The 24,522-nt window shown below is 46.6% G+C and overlaps 2 protein-coding genes across 2 annotated transcripts in view; both read left to right on the forward strand.

Moving 5' to 3' along the window:
* The window catches only part of txk (TXK tyrosine kinase), a 27,005-nt gene extending 21,657 nt beyond the window's left edge, over nucleotides 1-5,348 (forward strand). Inside the window, exons 14-15 of the mRNA XM_066671515.1 lie at nucleotides 4,308-4,465; nucleotides 4,755-5,348. Of these exons, the coding sequence (XP_066527612.1) occupies nucleotides 4,308-4,465; nucleotides 4,755-4,829 (233 nt within the window). The 3' untranslated portion in view covers nucleotides 4,830-5,348. The remainder of the gene's footprint in view (nucleotides 1-4,307; nucleotides 4,466-4,754) is intronic.
* Nucleotides 5,349-12,087: 6,739 nt separating this feature from the next.
* g3bp2b (G3BP stress granule assembly factor 2b) lies at nucleotides 12,088-23,334 on the forward strand. Its single transcript, XM_066671517.1, has 13 exons — nucleotides 12,088-12,347; nucleotides 13,714-13,834; nucleotides 15,957-16,038; nucleotides 18,337-18,510; nucleotides 18,662-18,749; nucleotides 18,895-19,003; nucleotides 19,531-19,762; nucleotides 19,912-20,013; nucleotides 20,136-20,229; nucleotides 20,939-20,989; nucleotides 21,298-21,426; nucleotides 21,546-21,664; nucleotides 22,511-23,334. Exons 2-13 carry the CDS (start codon nucleotides 13,740-13,742, stop codon nucleotides 22,757-22,759), a joined length of 1,524 nt encoding a protein of 507 aa, XP_066527614.1. The 5' UTR covers nucleotides 12,088-12,347; nucleotides 13,714-13,739; the 3' UTR covers nucleotides 22,760-23,334.
* The last annotated feature ends 1,188 nt before the right edge of the window (nucleotides 23,335-24,522 follow it).

Consider the following 24,522-nt stretch of genomic DNA (forward strand, 5'->3'; position numbering starts at 1 on the left):
TGCGATCAGGAAAGTAAAAAGTGCTAAGTCTGGTGCGTCTCGTACCGGTCGTAAAAATGTCTGAACACGGAACACGTAGGAAGAGGGTCTCTCTTAATCTTTCTGCTGTTTTCCTGCTCTGTTACTGTTTCTCTCTCTTTTCTATTATTATGGGTTTTCTAAGGGTGGGCTCTTTAAACGTTAATGGTTTTAGAGACAAAGATAAACAAGCCCTTTTTTATGAATTTTTTTCCCTTAAGAAATTAAATATATGTTTTTTACAAGAAACACATAGTGATGCCGCCTCAGCCTCTGAGTGGGGCCTGTGGTGGAAAGGGGAATGTTTTCTGAGCCACGGTTCGAATGTTAGCGCAGGGGTTGCTATTATTTTCTCTCAGTCCTCTAGAGTGAACGTACTGTCTGTAGAGGAAGTAGTAGCTGGACGACTTCTCATGGTTAAAGCCAGACTCAGTGATCATGTTTTTATTTTTATTAATGTGTATGCCCCAAACAGAGGTGCAGAAAGAGGTGAGCTGTTTGTGAGGCTGGAGCAGTTACTGCAGTCCCTACCTTCACACGGCACTGTTGTGTTGGGAGGGGATTGGAACTGCACTCTGGATTTTGTTAACGACAGAAACGGTGAAGAGCCTCATCCTCAGTCCGCTCAGACTTTGGCCACGGTTTTATCTGCGTTTAATTTAGTTGATGTTTGGAGGGAAAAACACCCTTCTGTCAGACAGTACTCCTGGGTCAGGGTTTTTGAAGGGGGTGTGTATGCGGCCCGTTTGGACCGTTTTTATGTTTCTGATGGTGCTCGTAACATGATCAGTCAGTCCACCATTCAGCCCACCTCTTTCTCTGATCATCATTTATGGTACTGTGGTCTTTTCTGTTGCTCCTCAGACCTATGGCAGCCCAATGTGGTATTTTAATAAGACACTTTTAGCAGACAAATCATTTTGTGATCTTTTTAAACTGTTTTGGGGAGAGTGGGTTGGAAAAAAAGGTGATTATGTGAACCTTCTGCAATGGTGGGAAGTGGGGAAGGCCCAAATTAAAAACTTTTGTCAGGACTTCACCGCCTATTCCACCTCCAAACTGAGGGCGGCAGTGAGTAAACTGGAACAGGACATCTCTACAATACATGACAGCCTGATTCTACAGAATTCACTGGATCTACGAACGGATCTCTCAGCGAAGTTCCAGGAACTGAGTGACATTTTAAAGGAGAAGGTAAAGGGAGCTCTGGTGCGGTCCAGGTTCATGTCGGTGCGGGACATGGATGCTCCTACTGCCTTCTTTTTTAATCTGGAGAAGTCTTCTCATCCACACAAGTCTTTGGTGTCTGTCCGTAAAGCAGACGGAACCATCACGACAGACCCAGCGGAGGTGAAGAGACTGGCTATGGATTTTTATACCGAACTGTACACGGCAGGTGCTCGGGATCAGCAGTGCTCCGCGACCCTGCTCGAGGATCTCCCTCAACTTGATGAGCACCACAAGCAGGACCTGGATACGACTTTGACGTTTGAAGAGCTCACCACTGCTGTCACTCAGCTGTCGTCTGGGAGAGCGCCTGGAATCGACGGTCTGCCGGTGGACTTCTACAAGGCTTTCTGGGGGATCCTCGGGAGGGATTTGTACGAGGTTCTGCTGGCCGGCCTTGATGCTGAGGTGCTCCCAAGTAGCTGTCAGCGCGCCGTTTTATCCCTCATCCCAAAAAAGGGAGATCTCTGCCTTTTAAAAAATTGGAGACCCGTTTCACTGCTATGTTCAGACTACAAGATACTCTCCCGCTGTATTGCAAATAGACTCAAGGGTGTTTTAAGTACGATTGTTCATGAGGACCAGTCTTACTGTGTGCCTCGACGCTGCATCTATGACAATCTGTTTTTAATCAGAGACTTGTATGACTATGCGAAAATGTTTCATTTGGAGTTTGGCTTTTTATCCCTGGACCAAGAAAAAGCATTTGATCGTGTAGATCACGATTATCTTTTTACAGTTTTACATGCTTTTGGTTTTGGTGATGTTTTTATGTCTTGGGTAAAACTGCTCTACTCAGGGGCCTCGTGTCTGATTAAGGCGGGAGGGGGTTTGAGTATTCCTGTGCCTGTCAGTAGGGGGATACGGCAGGGCTGTCCTTTGTCTGGGCAGCTCTACGCACTTGCAGTGGAACCCCTTCTGATTTTAATTAGGAAAAGACTCTTAGGTTTGAATATTATGAACATTTTATATAAAGTCTCTGCCTATGCAGACGACATAACAGTGATTGTTAAAAATAACCAGGATGTTATGTCCCTGCAAGACACTCTAAATGTTTACAGCAAGGCCACCTCTGCCAAACTTAACTGGGACAAAACTGAGGCTTTGTGGTGTGGCTCTCACAACAGTATGTTGCCATCACTCCCGGGGGGGATTCGGTGGAGCAGGCACGGCATCAAGTTTTTAGGGGTTTGGCTGGGCACTGAAGCAGCAATGGCAATGAACTGGGAAGGTGTTGTGGAGAAGGTTCGTGCCAGGTTGTCTTCATGGTCCTGGATGCTCCCTCAGTTATCGTACAGGGGTCGAGTGTTGGTTGTGAACAACCTCGTTGCATCAGCTTTGTGGCACAGGTTCACTGTTCTCAACCCACCCAGACAACTGATCAACGACATCCAAAAAATACTTGTCAACTTCTTCTGGTCGGGACAACACTGGCTCAGAGCAGCGGTTCTGTCTCTGCCTGTGCAGGAGGGGGGACAGGGACTTATCGACATCCGGTCCAGAATCGCAACCTTGCGTCTACAGGCTGTGCAGCGGTTGCTGTACGGAGGAGAGCGGGGCTGGAAGGTCGTGGCCTGTGCTTTATTGCGGCGCGCTGGTGGTCTGGGGCTGGACCGGCATCTGTTCTCCCTTCTGCTGAAAGGGGTGGATTTGACGGGGCTGACTCCATTTTACACAGCAGCGCTAGAGGCATGGCGCCTGTTCTCTTTTTCAAGGGACAATTCCACGGAGCCTTCAGCGTGGATCTTCGAGGAGCCACTGTTTCACAACGCCTCTTTTCCATCGTTACAGCTCGTCTCAGGAGCTTTGAGGACTGCCCTGCTGGAAAGTGGACTTGTTAAGGTTCGTGACCTGCGGAGGGGTGGAGACTGGGTGCCTGCGGAGCGGTTGGCTGAGATGGTCGGTCTGAGGTCGGTGCGGTTAGCTCAGCAGCTGCTGGACCGGCTGAGGGCTGACCTCTCTGCTGCTGCCTGTGAGTACCTGGACGCCACCCCGGTGGAAACAACAACATCTGAGTCAGCAGGTCACGTTCCCTGAGCTGATGATGGACATGGACTGGGAGGAATGGCAAGAGGGGCAGGGGACACTCCTGTCTTTAGACACCCCTGCTCTTGGGATTTTCAGTGTTTTACATAAGCGGACCCTGTACCAGGCCTGTGTCAAAACAATCCATCTCCGCAGCCTGAGGGACGTGAAGGAGTCTGGGTGGGCCGAGGTTGTTCCGACTGATGCTTCCCCTAAACGTAGCTGGCGGTCCCTGTACAAGCGACCCATCGAGAAGAGGGTGGGTGACCTCCAGTGGAGGATTGTACATGGGATTATAGCCACAAACAGACACGTGGCACGGATTGATCCCGCACTTGGGGACGGCTGTCCTTTCTGTGGTGAGACTGAGACCTTGTCCCACTTGTTCTTGCTGTGTGCCCGGCTACACCCCATCCTGGGTGTGGTGAAAGAGTGGGGCATGAAATTTTTAGGCTCTTTTACTGATTGTCTTTTCTTTTATGGTCCTGAGTACTCGGCTTCAAATAAGGACAGAGTAGTGATTTTAAATTTTCTATACGGTGCTGCGAAACTGGCCATCTGGTGTACTAGAAAAAATAAAATGAAAGGTACTGGGGGTACTGACCCCGTCATGATGGTCAGGGGTTTGATTTTAAAGAGGCTCACTGTAGAGTACAGCTACTACTCTGTGACTGATAATGTGGACTGTTTCTTTGCTGTGTGGGGGGCTGGGGGCTTGCTCTGTGAACCCGATGGACTGGCTGGTTTCAATTTGAATCTGTGACTGGATGGATTTATTTATTTATTTGATTTCTATTTTCTTTTATTTCAGTTAATTGAGTCTTTGAACTTGGTTACTGTTTTTTATTTGTAAATAATTTTGAATTAAAGGTGTGTTGAACGTCAACGTCTCTCTCTCTCTCTGTCTCTCTCTCTCTGTCTCTCTCTCTCTCTCTCTCCTCTCTCTCTCTCTCTCTCTCTGTCTCTCTCTCTCTCTCTCTCCTCTCTCTCTCTCTCTCTCTCTCTATCTCTCTCTCTCTCTCTCTCTCTCTCTGTAGGGGTTCTGATGTGGGAGGTTTTCTCAGAAGGTCGGACTCCATTTGGGAGCAAGACGAATGTTGAAATCGTGGAGGAGGTCACTCAGGGCGGGCGGCTCTACAAACCCCAGAAATGTCCCCCAAACGTCTACGAAATCATGTTTCAGTGTTGGCACGCGGTACACACGCACACACACACACACCAGTGTTTTGGTTCTGAATAACACAGTGGACAGTGGAGGTGAAAGGAAGCAGACGTCCACCTGTAAAAGCCCTTCACAGGAAGTGAGGCAGTAAACAGAGGGAAAAAAAATAAAACAGTGCAGTTACAGTTGCATGTGTCTTATGTTTAAATTAATGTTAAACTTTTGCAAATGAAAGGGCAACACACTTCAGAACAACAAACAAACAAGTCCCAGGAAACGAAGGCGTGTGTTTATTTTGTGTTTGTGTTTTTTTTATTTTCAGAATCCTCAGGGGCGGCCATCTTTCTCTGAACTGCTGCAGAGGATTGAGGAGGCGGCTGAACAGCAAACAAACTAGAGGACAACAAACAAACAAACAAACTACAAACAAACACCTTTGAGGACAACAAACAAACAAACAAACAAACAAACACCTTGGAGGACAACAAACAAACAAACAAACAAACAAATACCCTGGAGGATCAAATACAAACAACAACAACAAACACCCTAAAGGACAACAAATAAACAACAGCCTAGAGGACAGACAACAATCAACATCAAACAAAAGTCACAACAAATGTCCCAGAGGACATCAAACAATCACCATAAAGGACAATAAACACTTACCACCACTCTGGGGGACATCAAACAAACAAACAAACAACCCGTGTAGAAACAGCAGCACCAAAGAGGTGCAGAGTCCCTGCGGAGTGTGTGGTCAGTGACTGTGTTAATGTTGTACATTAAACCCTTTAAAGTCAGGAATGAAGTGTCCACACTCTTTAGGAGGCTGTGAGGAACAGAACTGACTCAGCGTTGGGACACAATAGGTTAATGTTAGTGACATCATAGAGCTCTTTATTTTTATAATAAAACTGACTCTGGAAAGATTGTGTGTGTCGTTTGTGTTAATTACTCTGTCCTCTTCAACTAAACCACCCCCCCACGCACACACACACTCTATCACACACATACACACTCACACACACACTCTCACACACACACACACTCACACACATACACACACACACTCTCACACACACATACACACTCACACACACACTCTCACACACATACACACTCACACACACACTCTCACACACACACTCTCACACACACCCTCACACATCACAGCTGCACTGCTGTGGTTCAAACCCACAGCTCTACACCTCCTCCTTTCTGTTTTAATGTCCACCCTCACCTGTGAACTTAGAGCATAGCTGAACCTTTGGTGCAAAAAAATATAACACACACACACACACTCTCTCTCTCACACACACACACATGCCATAGTTGTGAGTGTGTGCAACTATTCACAGGTGTGTGTGTGTGAGACAGAGTGAGTGTGTAAAACTGTCAACAGATGTGGGTGAATGACAGGGTGACTGTGTGAGTGACTGTCTGAGTGTGTGAGTGACCGGGTGAGTCTGTGAGTGACCGGGTGAGTGTTTGAGTGACAGGGTGAATGTGTGAGTGACCAGGTGAGTAACTGTGTGAGTGACAGGGTGAGTGTGTGAGTGACTGTGTGAGTGACAGGGTGAGTGTGTGAGTGACCAGGTGAGTGACTGTGTGAGTGACAGGGTGAGTGTGTGAGTGACCAGGTGAGTAGCTGTGTGAGTGACAGGGTGAATGTGTGAGTGAGTGTGTGAGTGACAGGGTGATTGTGTGAGTGACAGGGTGAGTGTGTGAGTGACCGGGTGAGTGTATGAGTGACAGGGTGAGTGTGTGAGTGACCGGGTAAGTGTGTGAGTGACCAGGTGAGTAACTGTGTGAGTGACAGGGTGAGTGTGTGAGTAACTGTGTGAGTGACAGGGTGAGTGTGTGAGTGACTATGTGAGTGACCGGGTGAGTGTGTGAGTGACCGGGTGAGTGTGTGAGTGACAGGGTGAATGTGTGAGTGACAGGGTGAGTGTATGAGTGACAGGGTGAGTGTGTGAGTGACCGGGTGAGTGTGTGAATGACCAGGTGAGTGTGTGAGTGACCGGGTGAGACTGTGAGTGACAGGGTGAATGTGTGAGTGACCGGGTGAGTGTGTGAGTGACCGGGTGAGTGTGTGAGTGATTGGGTGAGTGTGTGAGTGACAGGGTGAGTGACAGGCTGAGTGTGTGAGTGACAGGGTGAGTGTGTGAGTGACAGGGTGAGTGTGTGAGTGACAGGGTGAGTGTATGAGTGACAGGCTGAGTGTGTGAGTAACTGTGTGAGTGACCGGGTGAGTGTGTGAGTGACCAGGTGACTAACTGTGTGAGTGACAGGGTGAGTGTGTGAGTAACTGTGTGAGTGACAGGGTGAGTGTGTGAGTGACTATGTGAGTGACCGGGTGAGTGTGTGAGTGACCGGGTGAGTGTATGAGTGACAGGGTGAGTGTGTGAGTAACAGGGTGAGTGTGTGAGTGACAGGGTGAATGTGTGAGTGACCGGGTGAGTGTGTGAATGACCAGGTGAGTGTGTGAGTGACCGGGTGAGTCTGTGAGTGACAGGGTGAGTGTGTGAGTGACTGGGTGAGTGTGTGAGTGACTGGGTGAGTGTGTGAGTGACAGGGTGAGTGTGTGAGTGACTGTGTGAGTGTTTAAAACTGTCCACAGTGCTCCCGTCTTGAACAGTGAACGCACCCCAAACCTGAACGTGATGAAGTGCTTATAGAAGATGAATGAATGAATGAATGAATGAATGAATGAGTGGATTAGATGCTAAAGGAGCACATGGCTCTGTTTTGTTTTGTTCCAGTCTCCTCCCTTGTCTCCGCCTTTGTCCAGCCTTAGCCCGCCCCCTGGGCCGTTCCCACCTGTTCCTCCTGTGTGACCCTGCCCCTTGTTATGCCCCAGGTGCTCCTCGTCTCTGGTCATGTTCCCCTTTAAATGATACATCTGCAGAAAGGCATTAGAGATTTAGCGATAGAGACGTTTTAGTTTCTGTTTAAACCACACAGTCGTCAGGGCAAGTCAGAGACAGCCACAGGGCCGTGGTTATAACACGAATATTCCTCTTTCACTCTCAAACACAAACACACATTTATATTAGAATTAAATCCTCACAGAAAACACACTTCATTTCTTCCATTTCAGGTCAAATTCATTTTTAAAAATAAACCCTGTATTTAACAGAAAACCTGTGACTGTGGAGTCTCAATTATTCAGAGAAACACCAGGGGCTCGTGAGTTTTGCTCGGTTTGAGTCAATTTCCTTTTTCCCTCCAGCTCCACGTCCTTTCAGACCCAGTGTTGGGCTGTTGTTCTCACAGAGGAAGGCTGCACACAGGCAGCGGTGTATATTTTCAGCTCTGAGGACAGAGTGGAGCTGGATATGGTCTGAATCTCTCAGGTGCGTGTGCTGTAGGTGCTGTTTGTCTGAGGGGGTGAGAACCTCAGGGTCTGTGCCACTGGAACAGGCCCCACTTTCTCTGTAAAGGTTTAACAGAGGCTTTTAACTTGCCCTTGGTTTTATTTGATTCTCCAAAATATAGTGGTGTAGTGTAGTGTCTCTGTCACAGCTCCAGGGTCCAGGAGGCTGTGGGTTCAAGTCTCGCTCCGGGTGACTGTCTGTGAGGAGTGTGTGTGTGTGTGTTGTCTTCATCGTTACTCTGTCTTTCACTAAATAAATACGTCATCACTCTCCGATTAAAACCCTGTATCTCTGTGTTTACTGCACCCTCTGAACACAGCAGCTGTCCTTCACACTGTGTGTAAATGTAATGATGAATGAACCAATAGAAACGCTCCAAAATTACTCTGAATTCAATCTTGTAACACTGGCTTCCACTGAAAGTTAAGAATGTAGTTTCCTTCTAGAAAGGGCCATGTGTATTTATTTATTGAAGTGAAGGACAGTGTAACTCTGTCCCCAGGGCCCTAGGCTCCCCAGTTTAGTGTCCCCCTAACACACATTAACTCTGCTGTTGTGTTCATGTCGAGGTGAAACATTTATAAATGTTAGTTCTGTTTGTGTGCACCTCTCGTTTTCTCTTTGGGGCAGTGTCCTGGATGTTTGAGGGGTCTAGTCTCCCCCTGGTGGCGGGTCTGGGGAACAGGAACACACAGAGGAGATCACAGATGAGGGGGAGCCTTGTTTCAGGTTCTTATTAGAACTACAGAGAACCAGGGAACATAAAGGAACCAGGGAGTGTAGGACACTGGGGACATAGGAACATCATCATCATCGTTGTTGTTGTTGTTTTATTTGTTGTTGTTGTTGTTGTTGTTGTTTTACTTGTTGTTTTATTTGTTGTCGTTGTTGTTGTTATTTTATTTGTTGTCGTTGTTGTTGTTTTATTTGTTGTTTTATTTGTTGTCGTTGTTATTTTATTTGTTGTCGTTGTTGTTGTTTTATTTGTTGTTGTTGTTGTTGTTGTTTTACTTGTTGTTTTATTTGTTGTCGTTGTTGTTGTTGTTATTTTATTTGTTGTTGTTGTTGTTGTTTTACTTGTTGTTTTATTTGTTGTCATTGTTGTTGTTGTTATTTTATTTGTTGTCGTTGTTGTTGTTTTATTTGTTGTTTTACTTGTTGTTTTATTTGTTGTTGTTGTTGTTGTTGTTGTTGTTGGTGGTGGTGGTGGTACGTACAACAAAAACAAGACAAAACCAGATGTCATTCATATGAAAAGTGATCTGAATTTCTTCGTCCTGATCCCAGATAAAACTCTGTTATAATAGTTTTATTAACCATGTGTGATATTACATTAAATTATGATGATGTTCATAAACTGATGTGATGGAAGGGGAGGAGAGTTAATTGATTGGTTTCAGGGTTCTCCCCCTGAATCAGGTTAAAGTTCAGACAAATAAACCTGATTAAATTAAGTGTTCTTATATAAAATGGTCTTTTATATAAAGTTAAATATCTCAGTCAGTCAACAGCACCATCTCCAAAGTGGACCTTTACAGAGGAGTGTATGGAGAATACAATGTGTGTAAATCTCATTATTTATTAGTATTTTCAAAAAACATTATGAGATTATGCTCCATAGAGAGGGTCCTCCACATGGGGGCGGACATGTTTAAAATAGGTTTTATCATAGTTCTGCTACATTCAGGCCACTAGGTGTCACTGGAGAAAATGTTGGATTTTATTTTGTTCAGGTTCCTGTAATAATTATCAGACTTCCTGAGGTCAGAGCTCCGCCTCCACCACCTCACAGTGTATTTTCTGATACAACGTCCGATCTGTGTTCCCTCCAGTGGAGGTGAATAGAACCAGGGGTCTCCACATCTTCAACACACACACACACACACACACCATTTTATTCCATCTCTAACGGCCTCCACCTCTCTGAAGAGTTGCATGCTGGGTCATTGCTGGGGACAGCACCCCAGTGTGGATTGGAAGAGTCAGCCAGTGGAGCACAGGGTTTGGATTAAGATAAAGTCGGCTCCTTATTCACCAGTTATTTATCTGAATTTATCAGTATTTCTTTCCTCTCTGAGATACAAGATATTTGGGGGTTTTATTCTTTTTAAAATAAAAATTCACTTTTATTAATGCGTTGAATTTTTTCTTTATATTTTGACCACACAAAAATAACGTTAAATATGTCTCTGGATTTACGCTTCAGGGCGCTTGACAGAGCTTTCAGTGTTTTTTTTTTTTTTTTTTAATAAAATTAACCAAATTAATCTTTATATTATTAATTTGTTTATTTTATTTTGACGTTGTTTTCCCGCGACACACTGCGCACGAATAGGACTTCTTTTTTATTCACAACCGGTGCGGTGCATCATGTTTTGTACCCCAGCAAAAACTGCCCCACCGAAGGCCCCATGTGGTCGCCTTAGAATCCGCCTGATTTAAAATCACAACAGGGAGTCGGGCTGCTAATGTTATGCTAAGCTAACACAAGGTTTTCTTAACAAAGCCGTGTATCTCGTCGTTGATCAAAGTGAATGCGTGTTCTCGCGCTTGTTTTCAGCTGGAGGTAGCTGTGATTGCAGAGATGTGGCTAATTTATCCAAAGAGAACGGTGTTTTGTATCGAAGTGGGATTAGTTAGGATGTTAGCACGCTTTGTTAGCTACCACGGCTAAGGATGTAATTGGCGTCACTTTGGAACATGTTACTGTCTTTATTCCGTAATTACGAATAGAAATAATGAAGTGTAGCTCACAGTAATTTCAATAAATATCAGAGACGTTTTGTGACATCAGAAAATTGTTCAAATACTTTTCACTTTTCTTTAAACAATAGTGAATATTAGTGAAAATGGCACAGTCCCATCACTGACTCTGAGACCGTGAGGGCTCCACGTGGGTCTGGTGGCTGAAAAAGTACGTTTTAAAAATGCTGTGCAATTATTAATATTTTGTAAGGAACTGCCACCGGTGCTGCTTTGTGATTGGGTCCCAACGCTAACTCTTAAGCTCCTGCCTGTTACTCCAGAGCAGAATGATCCAGAAAGAGAGGAACAGAGTGGTCCACTGTGCTGAGGGACGCTGGGTGTTCTTCAGGCCACAGCTTGGTCATTCAGGACTGAAGTAGCTCCCAGGTTTCAGATTGTTTTACTTGAAGCACAAGCTGTAAACATACATTTACCAAAGTAACAGCACTTTTACTCGAGGAGACATCCTCCTCCTCCTAACTTTACTACAGCAGCGAAGATTAGGCTCTTTATTTATAACTAATTCAAATATCATGGCATGTCTTTTTAAGTCCACATCTTATACCCCACTGGACATTAAACCAGGTACTTGACGGTGTGTGTGTGTGTGTGTGTTATTGGGGTATTAATAATGTGTACTGGATATAACATCTGTAATTACAGCTTTTTTTGGGCCCAGTGCCCTATTTTGGGGTGCTTCCATTTTCTAATTGTGTGTAAAAGCATTTTTTATTGCACTCATATAATCCCACGATGCACAGCCATTATTGGTGTAAAACAGCACACAGCGGCTTCCCATGATGCATTGCAGTGTTTCCTTTGACCACTGATGTGTTCATCTAAGGAGGGCAATAGCTGCAGGGGCAAACTCCACAGACATTTTACAGATAGAAGCGTATGCAGTGAGTTTATTGTTCATCGGGTCACTTTACTGTCCATAGGTTTGGTATTTTTCAGGGCAAAATGTCCTGTGATATCTGTGATGGTTCTTTGGCGTCACACAGTAATGAGTGCACTGTTAATGCACATCTAACCCCCCCCACCACCAACTGTGGTTCTAGATTTAAAATGAACTATGTGTTCATGTACACGGTGGTATTGAGGTCTGTACACGTGAGGGGTGTCCAGTGAGTTCTGGTACTGGGAGATTTTCCAGTCAAGACACAACTTACGTTTTCAGGGAATTAAAAAAAGAATTGTTAGATTGAATAAAATATAGAAGTTATGGATCACATAGAAACATTTAAAAATAAAATGAATTCATGTCTTTTTTTAAAAAAACTTACACAAGAACACGGTGAACACCCACAAATAGATACAACTTCAAGACAAAAGAAAACCAGGCAGTGGACCTCTAGTAACACTGTGAAATGACTAACGGATGTATCTTTATGTATTTATGAATATAAAAGTTATATTTGTGAACAAGTGTAACAGTTGTGTACAGTTTTAAATGTAATAATAACGATAATAATAAGAGAGTTGATTGACAGCTGAGATTCGAGGCTCGGCCAATCAGAGTGTGGGCGGAAGTGACGGCGGGCGCAGGATTCGGCAGGGTGCCGATCATAACGCGGCACCGCCGGCTGGGCTGTGGGCTTCTGTGCGCGCGCCGAGAGCGACACACACAACAAACACCAACACAACAAACACACGCACTGTTCAACACACGAAGAGCGCGGAGCAGAGCGGACCCCGGCGGAGCGACACACCGCAGCGCAGCGCAGACCGGAGCGGAGACGGAGCCTCGGCCGAACCCCGCGGAGCCGCAGCAGCTTCTTCTCGATTCGGTGAGAAAAGAGAGTTCGGGACACGGAGAGGAGCCGAGCGCCGCCGTTAGCTTTTAGCGCTTTAGCCGCTTTGTCTCCGCACATGCCGCCGACCCCTGTCCCCCTCCGTCGCTGGGTTCGGTTCGGTTCGGTCCGACCCTGATCAGCACTCTTCCGCGCTGTGGCTCTCACGGCACCGGCGCTGGAGTGACTCCGTGCGTGGGGACCGACCGAACGTCCCAGCTGAGCTCCTCCGCCGCCCGGGTTAGACCCCGGAGCTAGCCGTAACTGCGACGCTTCCCACCGCGGCACTCGCTTTCACTTTCCCCTCTTTAACCCCGTGGAAAACTCCCCGAGAGCGCTTTTAATCCGCCCGGACCGCCGCGAACGGGGCTCGGAGGGAGATCAGACCCCCATCCGCCGTTTCAGCGTGTCTTTATTCCACTTTTCGGCCCAACTTCGCAGCTTCCTTTTCTAACTCTCCGCTCCTCCTTAAGCGTCACGGACTCCGCGCCGTTGCTGCGCCATTTAAGGTGGACCGCGGAGTTCGTGTAGGAAGAGGCTAGGCTAAGTTTCACAATACTCGATGCGTATCAGTGGCGTTACAACATTCACGAGCCGACACTTTAACTGTGAATATCCCGAGTCTGAATCCACTTCAACTAACCCTTCTTTTAATCCAAATAAACCGGATTAATCCTCTACCGAATACAGTTAAAGTGAACTAATCCTGTACAAAACCACGGTTAAACCGGATTAATCCTGCTCTAAAACCTGTTAACGAGTCTGAACCGAGTCAGACGGAACTAGTCCTGCTCTGAATCCAGTTAAACAGCTTTCATTCTTTGACTAAGTCCAGATTAATCCGACTAATCCTGCTCTGAATCAGTTAAAATAGGATTATTTCTGCTTTAATGTGTGTAAATGAGACTAATCCGGTTCTGAATCCAGTTAGACGGGGTATATTTGGCTCTTAAACCTGTTTAAAAGGGGTTAATCCTCTACTAAACAGAACCCTAGGACCAGATACATTGGACTAATCCTGTTGTAAATCCCAGTTCAGCAGGACTAATCCAGTACTGAACCTCAGATCAATCTCATCACAAACTACACAGCTGTAAAACTGCAGTAGTTCTGGTCTAAACTACAGTGAATGAGAATAATCCAGTTACACTGTTCTAATACGGTGTTACACTCCAGTTAATCCTGACTAATCTGACCCTAAAGCCATTAAAATGACAGTAATCCTGGTCTAAATCCTGATTTAAATCTAGATACAGGACTAATCCTGGACTGTTCCTTGCGGTGTCCCTCACGTTTCCCGTCTGTACTTTGCTGTGTCCCTGTACCGTCCTCATGGTGTCCCTGCTGTGTTCCTGTGTTCCAGCGTCCTGACCTGTGCACCTGAAAGAGATGGTGATGGAGAAACCCAGCCCCCTGCTCGTAGGGCGCGAGTTTGTGAGGCAGTACTACACACTCCTCAACAAGGCGCCTGATTACCTGCACAGGTGAGGACCGCAGAGGAGGACGCTTACGTTTTCATCACTGGGTTCCTGGGTTAGGGAGAGGAGGTCCTAGGTCCTAGGACTGAGGTTGCCATGGTTACGCGGTGTTTGTGTTGGGTCCCGGGCGATTTGAACCATAGCGATAGGTTTTACGATAGACACATCACCGATGACCATTAGAGAGGGCATCAATAGACCTTCACATAGATTCATTTAAATATGAACCCACAGGAAACACAAGGAATACACCCCCCACTCCACAGCATGCTCCCGCCCCCTTTTTAGACAGCCAATCGCTTTCCTTCATGACAGATGGTGCTATGATTGACACACACACTCACAACCAATCACCTGCAGCTTCTGGGACAGACCGCAGGGGGCTGAGGGTAAAAATCACAGGTCAGATCAGGCATTGGGGCAGTTTTTATCAGAACATGTCCTGTCCCGGGGGCCAGAGCAAGAATATAGCGCCCCCCATTGGTGAACAGTGTGGAGAACTGCTGTGTTTGTCAGCAGTGGTTTGATTTATGGAGAGGTTTATGGTTCAACACTCATTCCTCATTCCATGAAAAAAATAGTGTGATCTATGCTTTAAGTTTTTGATTGTGTTAGTATTTTATTTAATTTCTGGGCAGAATCACAATAAATGACAGGGGTCTAATGTAATGTAGTTCCTTGTGGACTGGGGGAGGTTCTGTACTGTACGTGTGTGTATAGTGTGTTCTGATAAAGTGATAAACCACGGTCAAATTTTATAAAATACACCAATGTTTCATTCGTTTATTTGCCACAATAATCACTTCATTACTCCTCCGCCACACAGTGTAGTCCATTAACGCTGTGTGCGGTCGCTAGGCAACATGAGGCCAAGCTTTAACTGTGTTAATGTGGCAGAGACAGTCTTTCTGAAGGGACTCTTATTCTAAAAAGATTTTGAAGGAAGTGTCACCTACGTCCTCAACACTGATTGGTTTCTACAGTTTACTGCTTAATAATACTACTGTTAATTGTGGCTCAGTTCGAGAGATCTCTCTCACACACACACACACAGTGCTTATACGTACCTTCCTTATCCTGATTAATCAGCAGCTCCTTGTTCACGTTTTCAGTTCCACATTAAATGGTTGAACTGGTGCTGGAGGATTACTGCTGCGTCCCAAACCACACCCGTCTGCACTTCACCTTCTGCACCACTGAGTGCCCTTCTGATAGTGACACAGTGTGTTTCTGCCCTGTGTGGGGAGTTAGAGCAGAAGAAGAGAGAGTGTGTGTGTGTGTGTGTGTGTGTGTGTGTGTGTGTGTGTGTGTGTGAGAGAGAGAGAGAGAGACTGGAGAGAGGGGTAATATTATTATATTTAATTCTCCCTCATGTAAACAACTCAACGTTAAAACCCTCAGAACCACAGAGAAGTTGAGTATCGTGTGAGGTTCAGTTTTCACTGAAGGAGCGCAGTGTGGGGACAGTGAGGAGTTCACAGTGAAATTAAAGATGAAGGTTTTACGTGAGTTCTGCTCTGGTTTGGAATAAAGGCAGTGAGAGGGTCGTCTGGACGCGGCGTCTCTTTACGCTTTTACACTGCGTCTGCTTCCTGTGATCGGTCTGAACCTTTCAGAACATGTTCACGCTGCACACGAACCGGACCTGGTTCAGTCTGATCTGAGACCAGCTGTTTGTTCAGGACCATGGTCTGAGGCTCCTCTCTCACATGCACCCTCCATTTGGCCCTTATTCCTTAGGTCCCTCTGTTCCCTCGGTCCCTTATTCCCTCTGTCTTTTATTCCCTCAGTCCCTTATTCCCTCATTCCCTTATTTCCTCTCTCCCTCATTCCCCCATTCCCTTGGTCCCTTATTCTCTCTGTCCCTTATTCCCTCGGTCCTTTCTGAAAGGCAGATGGACAGAGTCTTGATTCTGAGACGTCTTTATTAAACTGTGGGCATGATTTGTTAAGATGAGAGAACACATTATTAACCTTCTCCTCTCTTCCATCGCCCTCTTGTCTTTTTCATGCACTATTTCTTTGCCTCCGCTGTTCTTTCTCTCTATTCTTTATAATGTTTTTGTTTTTATATTTTTGTGTTTTCATTCTCTCTCTCTCCCTCCCTCTTGCTGTTTTCTCTCTGCAGGTTTTACGGGAGGAACTCCTCGTACGTTCACGGCGGTGTGGATGGCAGTGGGAAACCAGAGGAGGCAGTTTATGGCCAAGCGGTGAGTCTTCATTCTGCAACTACGTCAGTCACAAACTACACTGTACACACGCAGCTCCTCGCTCCCTCTACAGTGAACTACATCAGTCATAAACTACACTGTACACACACGCAGCTCCTCGCTCCCTCTACAGTGAACTACATCAGTCATAAACTACACTGTACACACACAGCTCCTCGCTCCCTCTACAGTGAACTACATCAGTCACAAACTACACTGTACACACACAGCTCCTCCCTCCCTCTACAGTGAACTACATCAGTCACAAACTACACTGTACACACACGCAGCTCCTTGCTCCCTCTACAGTGAACTACATCAGTCACAAACTACACTGTACACACGCAGCTCCTCGCTCCCTCTACAGTGAACTACATCAGTCACAAACTACACTGTACACACGCAGCTCCTCCCTCCCTCTACAGTGAACTACATCAGTCACAAACTACACTGTACACACACAGCTCCTCACTCCCTCTACTGTGAACTACATCAGTCACAAACTACACTGTACACACACGCAGCTCCTCGCTCCCTCTACAGTGAACTACATCAGTCACAAACTACACTGTACACACGCAGCTCCTCGCTCCCTCTACAGTGAACTACATCAGTCACAAACTACACTGTACACACGCAGCTCCTCCCTCCCTCTACAGTGAACTACATCAGTCACAAACTACACTGTACACACGCAGCTCCTCCCTCCCTCTACAGTGAACTACATCAGTCACAAACTACACTGTACACACACAGCTCCTCGCTCCCTCTACAGTGAACTACATCAGTCACAAACTACACTGTACACACACGCAGCTCCTCGCTCCCTCTACAGTGAACTACATCAGTCACAAACTACACTGTACACACACGCAGCTCCTCGCTCCCTCTACAGTGAACTACATCAGTCACAAACTACACTGTACACACACGCAGCTCCTCGCTCCCTCTACAGTGAACGACATCAGTCACAAACTACACTGTACACACGCAGCTCCTCGCTCCCTCTACAGTGAACGACATCAGTCACAAACTACACTGTACACACACGCAGCTCCTCGCTCCCTCTACAGTGAACGACATCAGTCACAAACTACACTGTACACACACGCAGCTCCTCGCTCCCTCTACAGTGAACGACATCAGTCACAAACTACACGGTACACACGCAGCTCCTCGCTCCCTCTACAGTGAACGACATCAGTCACAAACTACACTGTACACACACAGCTCCTCACTCCCTCTACAGTGAACTACATCAGTCACAAACTACACTGTACACACACGCAGCTCCTCGCTCCCTCTACAGTGAACGACATCAGTCACAAACTACACTGTACACACGCAGCTCCTCGCTCCCTCTACAGTGAACGACATCAGTCACAAACTACACTGTACACACGCAGCTCCTCGCTCCCTCTACAGTGAACGACATCAGTCACAAACTACACTGTACACACACGCACCTCCTCGCTCCCTCTACAGTGAACGACATCAGTCACAAACTACACTGTACACACACGCACCTCCTCTCTCCCTCTACAGTGAACTACATCAGTCATAAACTACACTGTACACACACAGCTCCTCACTCCCTCTACAGTGAACTACATCAGTCATAAACTACACTGTACACACACAGCTCCTCGCTCCCTCTACAGTGAACTACATCAGTCACAAACTACACTGTACACACACAGCTCCTCTCTCCCTCTACAGTGAACTACATCAGTCATAAACTACACTGTACACCACAGCTCCTCCCTCCCTCTACAGTGAACTACATCAGTCATAAACTACACTGTACACACACAGCTCCTCACTCCCTCTACAGTGAACTACATCAGTCATAAACTACACTGTACACACACAGCTCCTCACTCCCTCTACAGTGAACTACATCAGTCACAAACTACACTGTACACACACAGCTCCTCTCTCCCTCTACAGTGAACTACATCAGTCATAAACTACACTGTACACACACAGCTCCTCACTCCCTCTACAGTGAACTACATCAGTCACAAACTACACTGTACACACACGCAGCTCCTCGCTCCCTCTACAGTGAACTACATCAGTCACAAACTACACTGTACACACACAGCTCCTCACTCCCTCTACAGTGAACTACATCAGTCATAAACTACACTGTACACACACAGCTCCTCACTCCCTCTACAGTGAACGACACTAACACACCACCACATCAGTGTCATTGCAGCGCTGAGACACAAATCACATCTACAGCGTCCTACAGGGTGTTTTCAAATCATATTTCTCTCCTCTCTCTCTCAGGAGATCCATAAGAAGGTGATGTCCCTCCAGTTCAGTGAGTGTCACACTAAGATCCGTCACGTCGACGCTCACGCGACTCTGGGGGACGGGGTGGTGGTGCAGGTGATGGGGGAGCTCTCCAACAGCGGCCGACCCATGAGGAGGTTCATGCAGACCTTCGTCCTCGCCCCTGAGGTGGGCTTTCTCTCACTCTCTCTCTCTCTCTCTCTCACACACACACACACACACAGAAATCACCAGCCAAAAAAATACAGTTCAGGTGAAGCTTTTAAATGAGGACTTATGGCAAAATTAATTTTGTTCTCTCTCTCTCTCTCTCTCTCAGGGTTCTGCGGTGAATAAGTTCTACGTCCACAACGATATTTTCCGCTACGAGGAGGAAGTGTTCGGAGACTCTGAGGCGGAGTTGGGAGGTAAATTTACAGAACACACATATCTCTGCTGACCCACCCTGTCCGGTGCCGGTCTGCTGAGGTTCTGTCGGTGTAAACCGGGGCGGGGCCCGTCAGCTCTGAGCTCTGTGACGTTGTTAATGTGGGGCTCTCTGTTTTCCTGTAGAGTCTGAGGAAGAGGAGGCTGAGGAGGAGCAGGTGGAGACTCACACTTCTCCCGAACCTGCTCAGGACTGCTCCGCTGGAGCGGCTTACTACGAGCCTCCCCCTGTCAGGTACACACACACACACACACACACACACACACCTCTCTCTCACTCTGCGACGCTGTTTCTCAGAGTAAGCACTAACAGCTATTGCATGGATGTAATTAACCCTCACAGATAATGTACTCTCTTACAGAGATGTTTTTACAGTGGTTCTGTAGAGAACCGTGCGCTTGGTGAAATGGTTCTTCAGACCGACGGAGAGTGTGCTGTGTGTGGTTCTGTGTGACACCTTTTTGAAAGTGGTTCTGTACAGCACTAGAAAGGGTTCTGATTCCCAATTCAATAGAAGAACTGTTTCTGCTGCAGTTTAGAACTGTTTTCAAAAGGCGCTACAAATAACAAACTGTCTACGGTTCTATTCATTAAGTTTAATTGGGTTTAGAGCAGAAGTAACATCTCTGTTAACTGTCGTACATGGAGATACGAGGCTTTGACCTGCTGTGATGAAGGAAGTGAAGCTGTGGGCTGTTTATTTACTGGTTTAGTGCGCACACACACACTTCTAAACCACGCCTCTTAACTGTGTCTCTCAGTAATGGAGTGGAGGAGCAGCAGGAGGAGGTGGTGCCGGAGGCGGAGCCTGAGCCTCAGCCAGAACCAGAGGTCAGCCCCGAGGTGGAGCCTGAGCTAAACGCAGAGGCGGAGCTTCAGGTGGAGGAGGCGGAGCCGGAGGTGGAAGAGAAGCTTCCGGAAGAACCAGAAGAGAAAGCACCCACCCCTGTTCCTGCCCCTACTCCCCCTCCCCAGACCCCCGAGCCCCCAAAAGTAAACACACGCTTTAAAACACATTTGTACACTTAAATATTACTATTATTTATAGTAAACAGCACCACCTGGTTGTTGCCACAGGGGGCAGTAGTAAGTAAGGAGTTATCAACGCTAGAGTCTCACTGAACGTTGTTGTTTTTCTCCAGACTTTCTCCTGGGCTTCAGTGACCAGTAAGAACCTTCCTCCCAGTGGAGCCCTCCCTGCCTCTGGAATCCCACCTCATGTGGTTAAGGCCCCCAGCGTACAGGTGAGTCCCACCTGGATCTGTCACACATTGACTGCACTGTACTGGGGGGGTTTAGTGGTTGTGTGTTGATTGACTTGGAAGTGGAATATGAGACTTGTATTTAAAGTTGTGTTTGTGTTCAGCCGCGTGTGGAGGTGAAGCAGGACGCTCAGGCTCCGATGCCCAGAGACCAGCGACGAGAACGACCCGGATTCACTCCCCGAGGACCCAGACCAGGTAAACGAATAAAACTTAATGGTGCTTTTCCACTGTGTAGAACATGCACTCTACTTTACTTTAGTCCCACTCCCACAGCTCCCCCTCAAAATGTATCAGTGTCGTCTCAAAACCCTGTCTCTAAGGGGAACAGTGGTCTTTGGAAACCACAACAACGGCGGTGGTAACGTTAAGCGGTGTTTACTCATGGTGTATCGGCGTGTTGTTGTTGTTTGGGACTGAACACAGCTCCGTCATCAGTTCAGACAGATCAGTAGAGTTTGTTCCTTCCTTGTTGCAGCGTCCAGCTCTCGCTGGATTCTTTCGTCGGCCACCGATCCAAGGAGCGTTTGAACCTCTTCAAAAGACCACGGTGTAATTTTACGAGCTGCCGTCGTGAGTCGGATAAAAACAAACGTGATCTCTGCTGCAGCTGGAGATTTTACAGATGGAGAGTTGGTGCTGGTCGTCTGCGTTGCGTGGCGTAGAGTGACGACTCTCTCTGGACGATCAGCGCTCTGCAAGGTTTACACGCCACGGTTTAGTCTCGACTCGCTCTGAACCACGAGAGAACAGCCACTAAACAAGAACCCGCTTCCAGAACCAGGACCTGAGTTACTAGATTAGAGAAGAGTAGAGTAGGAACCGTGCAGTGGAAAAGCACCATAAACCACATGCCACCAGGTGAAATGGGATTAACAGAGGGTTTTTTTGTGTGTGTTCCCTGCAGATGGAGCTTCGTCTGAGGCTCAGGGCGGAAAACCCTACTTCGGGTTTAAAGGTAAGTTCATGGAGATTAAGTGGAAGGGGGTGCTGTTGTGCTTCATTTGTGACACTGTCTTTGTTTTGAGGTTCAAATCCCAGGGACAGCAGTGTGATACTGTTCTTTATTAAAGAGTAAGAAACACCTAATGAATGAGGACATGGTGAGGTCCAGAGTGGGCACGGGGCTTTAGACACCCCTCCTTCAAGCCCCTGAATAAACACGCCATGTTTTCAGTGCATTAGCACCTCTCTGATGAGGAGAGGGACCCCGGCTCTGACTGGAGCTACCCGCTGTAAAGCCGTGTCACTGCTGTGCTGTTTCAGGTCGTGGCGAGTCTGAAGGCGGAGAAGCTGAAGGCCGTCGTTCGGTGCGTTACCCCGACAGTCACCAGCTGTTTGTGGGTAACCTTCCTCACGACATCGACGAGGGCGAGCTCAAGGACTTCTTCATGAGTGAGGATTGTTTTACGCAGTAATACACACTGTAGCACACACTCTCTGACCTGTCGGTGTTCTTACAGCGTCCATGTTGTGAACGGCCATTGATGTGTGTGTGTGTGTGTGTTTTTCAGCGTTTGGGAACGTGGTGGAGATGCGCATCAACACGAAGGGCGTCGGTGGGAAACTTCCTAACTTCGGCTTCGTTGTCTTTGATGATTCCGACCCGGTGCAAAGGATTCTGGGAGCCAAGGTGAGGGATGGTGATATCTCACTCTCTGAGGGTTCTTGCTTGAGCCCGAAGTTAATCCTGTTCAGTTGGAAAATACTGGAAAAGGAAGTTGTTGGGGGTTTTAAACATTACTTTCCAAGATGGTGGGAATTCATAAGGAGTTAGGGATCTGAGGTCAGCAGGAGTTTCTCAGACCACAGTTTTATGGATCTCCTTAGCCCTTCCGCTCCAGTCTGCCTTCAAACTGAGACGCTGCACCCAAAGAGACCCCCAGGGGTCAGTGTTTCCTCCTTTAAACTCTATGACCCCAGTGTATTCTCTGAGGTTAATGTAGTGTCAGTGGATTATGGCCTTTACTTCAGAACGAGCAGAAAACAGCACGAGGAGCAGCTGAGGTCTCGGAATATTCAATTCCACCTTAAACGGTGAAGCAGCCAGTACCTGTAGCTGCAGTGATTTAAGGTGGAACTGTAGGTTTCCCAGAAAGATGAAGAAGTGTCTGAAATGAGCTTCATATCACAGCGTGAGGAGTGGAAACGATTGTTGAACTCTTCAAGGCCTGATGTCTCATATTTAACTACGTTAAAGCTCTGATATTAATAATAAAATAATACATTATATTTATATAGAGCTTTTAAATACTCAGACGCTTTGATTATTACTGAAGAGTGCCACTAAAGCATGTGCTTTTATGCGACGACGCAGCCGTTATACTGACACCTAGTGGGCTGAATGGAGCAAAGATTCCCTGAGACATGGCTGCCCCATGCAGGAGACCCACTCTGTGGAGCAGAAAGGGTTTCATTCAGGGGGGACAGTGAATTACTTCTGTATTAGTTATTTACATCTCTCTCTCTCTCTCAAAAGCCGATCATGTTCCGTGGCGAGGTGCGTCTGAACGTGGAGGAGAAGAAGACGCGAGCGGCTCGAGAGCGGGAAACCCGCGGCCCCGGAGACGGCCGACGTGGCGACCGCGGCCCAGGCGGGCCCCGGGGCATCATGGGAAATGGGATGGGCCGCGAGGGACGCGGTCCCCCCTCAGCCCGCGGAGGCCTGGGATCCGGCAGAGGCGGAGGTCCGAGCGGGGAGAGCAGGTTCTCCGCACCCCGTCGCTGAGCAGTGCCCTGACAGGCCGGGAGGAGGAACTGCGCTCTCATCACATCAGTGGGCGGAGAAAAGAAAAAAAACTAAACAAATTTCGTTTTCCTTTCCTTGTTTTGGCTTTCGGAACGTGACTGGTCCAAACCATCCGATGTGAAAAAGACTAAACAGAACTCACTCTCTCTCTCACACTGATAAAGGAGTCGTCTTCGGTTTTGGTTTGTTTTTATTTTCCAAATACTTCATCGCTTTCGTTTTTGTTTTTTGTTTTTTTTCTAATTCTTCTTTTCTTTGCTAAGAGAAAAGGAAAGGGGGGAGTAGTTTATTTTCTGTAGAACAAAAAAAATAAAAAGATGAATGTCACGAAAGGGGTTTCCTCATGGAACTGTCGACTCGCACATTTTATAATGGACATCAAAGCTTCGAAAAAAAAATCAACGCTCACTGTACAACTTATTTATTTTGTTAGTTAATAAAAAAAAAAACAGTGGTGGTGCCTTAAACTGTTCTCGCCCATTTTCTCTCTCTCTCTCTGATTCTCATTCTCTCTCTCTCTCTCTCTCTCTCTCTCTCTCTCTCTCTCTCTCTCTCATCCTGTGAAAAAAAAAAAAAAGAAAGAAAAGGACTAAAGCAGTCAGGAGTGGAGCTATTGCGTTAATGACCCTGTTGCAGAAGGCAGTGTGATGGCAAGGCAGTGTTACCGGTACTGATTCCTGATAATTCCAGATTAGTACTGTTTAATGTGGAGATTTTTTTGTATGTATAAATGTTTCTAGTCAGTCCCGGAGCTGGTTGAGCAGCTTGCTGAAGCAGAGCTTACGTACCTGCAGTATTCCATACTGGACTCTTCTTCCTACGTGTGCAGTTGATGATTACCTTGACGTTTTGGTTTTTCTCTCCTTTCCCTCGACTTCCCTCCGACGTTTGAAACCACTTTGCACGGCCCTTTCTGGAACAGGAAGCTGTTTGTTTTATTACAGAGTTCTGAAGCTTGGTTGTCTTGCACTTTCTCCTCCACCCCTCCACTCAAGCTTTGGTTCCACTCCTCGATTTCCTTCTTTCGTTTCCAGTTTTTGTTGCGTGGGTTTGGATCTTACTCCCTATTGGCTTCAGCAGGTTAAGTTTGAATGTGTTTTCAACTTTCAATAAACTACTGATATCTGCAAATGTGTCTGATCCACATCTTTCATTTTTCTCGCTCTGTTTGTTTTCACATGATATTTGTACACAGCTTTGTTGTTTTGTTTTTTTTTTCTGCTCTGTTCATGTCTACAGGAGAAATAAACCTTTGGTTTGTTCCACAAATTACATATTAAATATCTAATTTGACACCCTGGGCTGTTCTGAGTCTTACAGCGTCTGCTTTGTTTGTTAAGGGTCAGTTAGTGCTGCGTTTTTAACGTTAAATTTGAGTAGTAACTACGTAGAAATGTCTGTGTACTTATTTGTGTATTGTATTTAAATGGTAATACTTTTGAAATCAAGAACCTAACAACCACCTGGGTTACTGCGTCAGCCATGTAGCAGCACACTAGCAACCAACTGGAGAACCATGGCAACCATCTAGCAGCTCCCTAGCTACCAAATTAAAGCTGGGCAGTCATTGGGGTGTTATTTTTGCAGTTCCTGCTTAAGTAGTGTTGGTTTAATTAAAACTCAATTATATACGCAGTGTAGCAGTGTATTTAATTACTGCTAGTTTAAAGATGTTCTTTTTTAGCTTGGGGGCTCCCCTGTAGTTGTAGAATGTGTTTGTTTATATATGATATGAGTGTGTG

This window comes from Hoplias malabaricus, chromosome 5 (assembly GCF_029633855.1).
Source record: "Hoplias malabaricus isolate fHopMal1 chromosome 5, fHopMal1.hap1, whole genome shotgun sequence".
NCBI classification, from domain to species: Eukaryota; Metazoa; Chordata; class Actinopteri; order Characiformes; family Erythrinidae; genus Hoplias; species Hoplias malabaricus.

What these genes read in the sequence shown, in the direction of transcription:
- g3bp2b (XM_066671517.1), top strand. Translation starts at nt 13,740, where the DNA reads ATGGTGATGGAGAAACCCAGCCCCCTGCTCGTAGGGCGCGAGTTTGTG. An exon ending in AGACCCCCGAGCCCCCAAAA is followed by an intron (nt 19,763 to 19,911) that starts GTAAACACACGC and finishes GTTTTTCTCCAG; the next exon opens with ACTTTCTCCTGGGCTTCAGT. An exon ending in TTAAGGCCCCCAGCGTACAG is followed by an intron (nt 20,014 to 20,135) that starts GTGAGTCCCACC and finishes GTTTGTGTTCAG; the next exon opens with CCGCGTGTGGAGGTGAAGCA.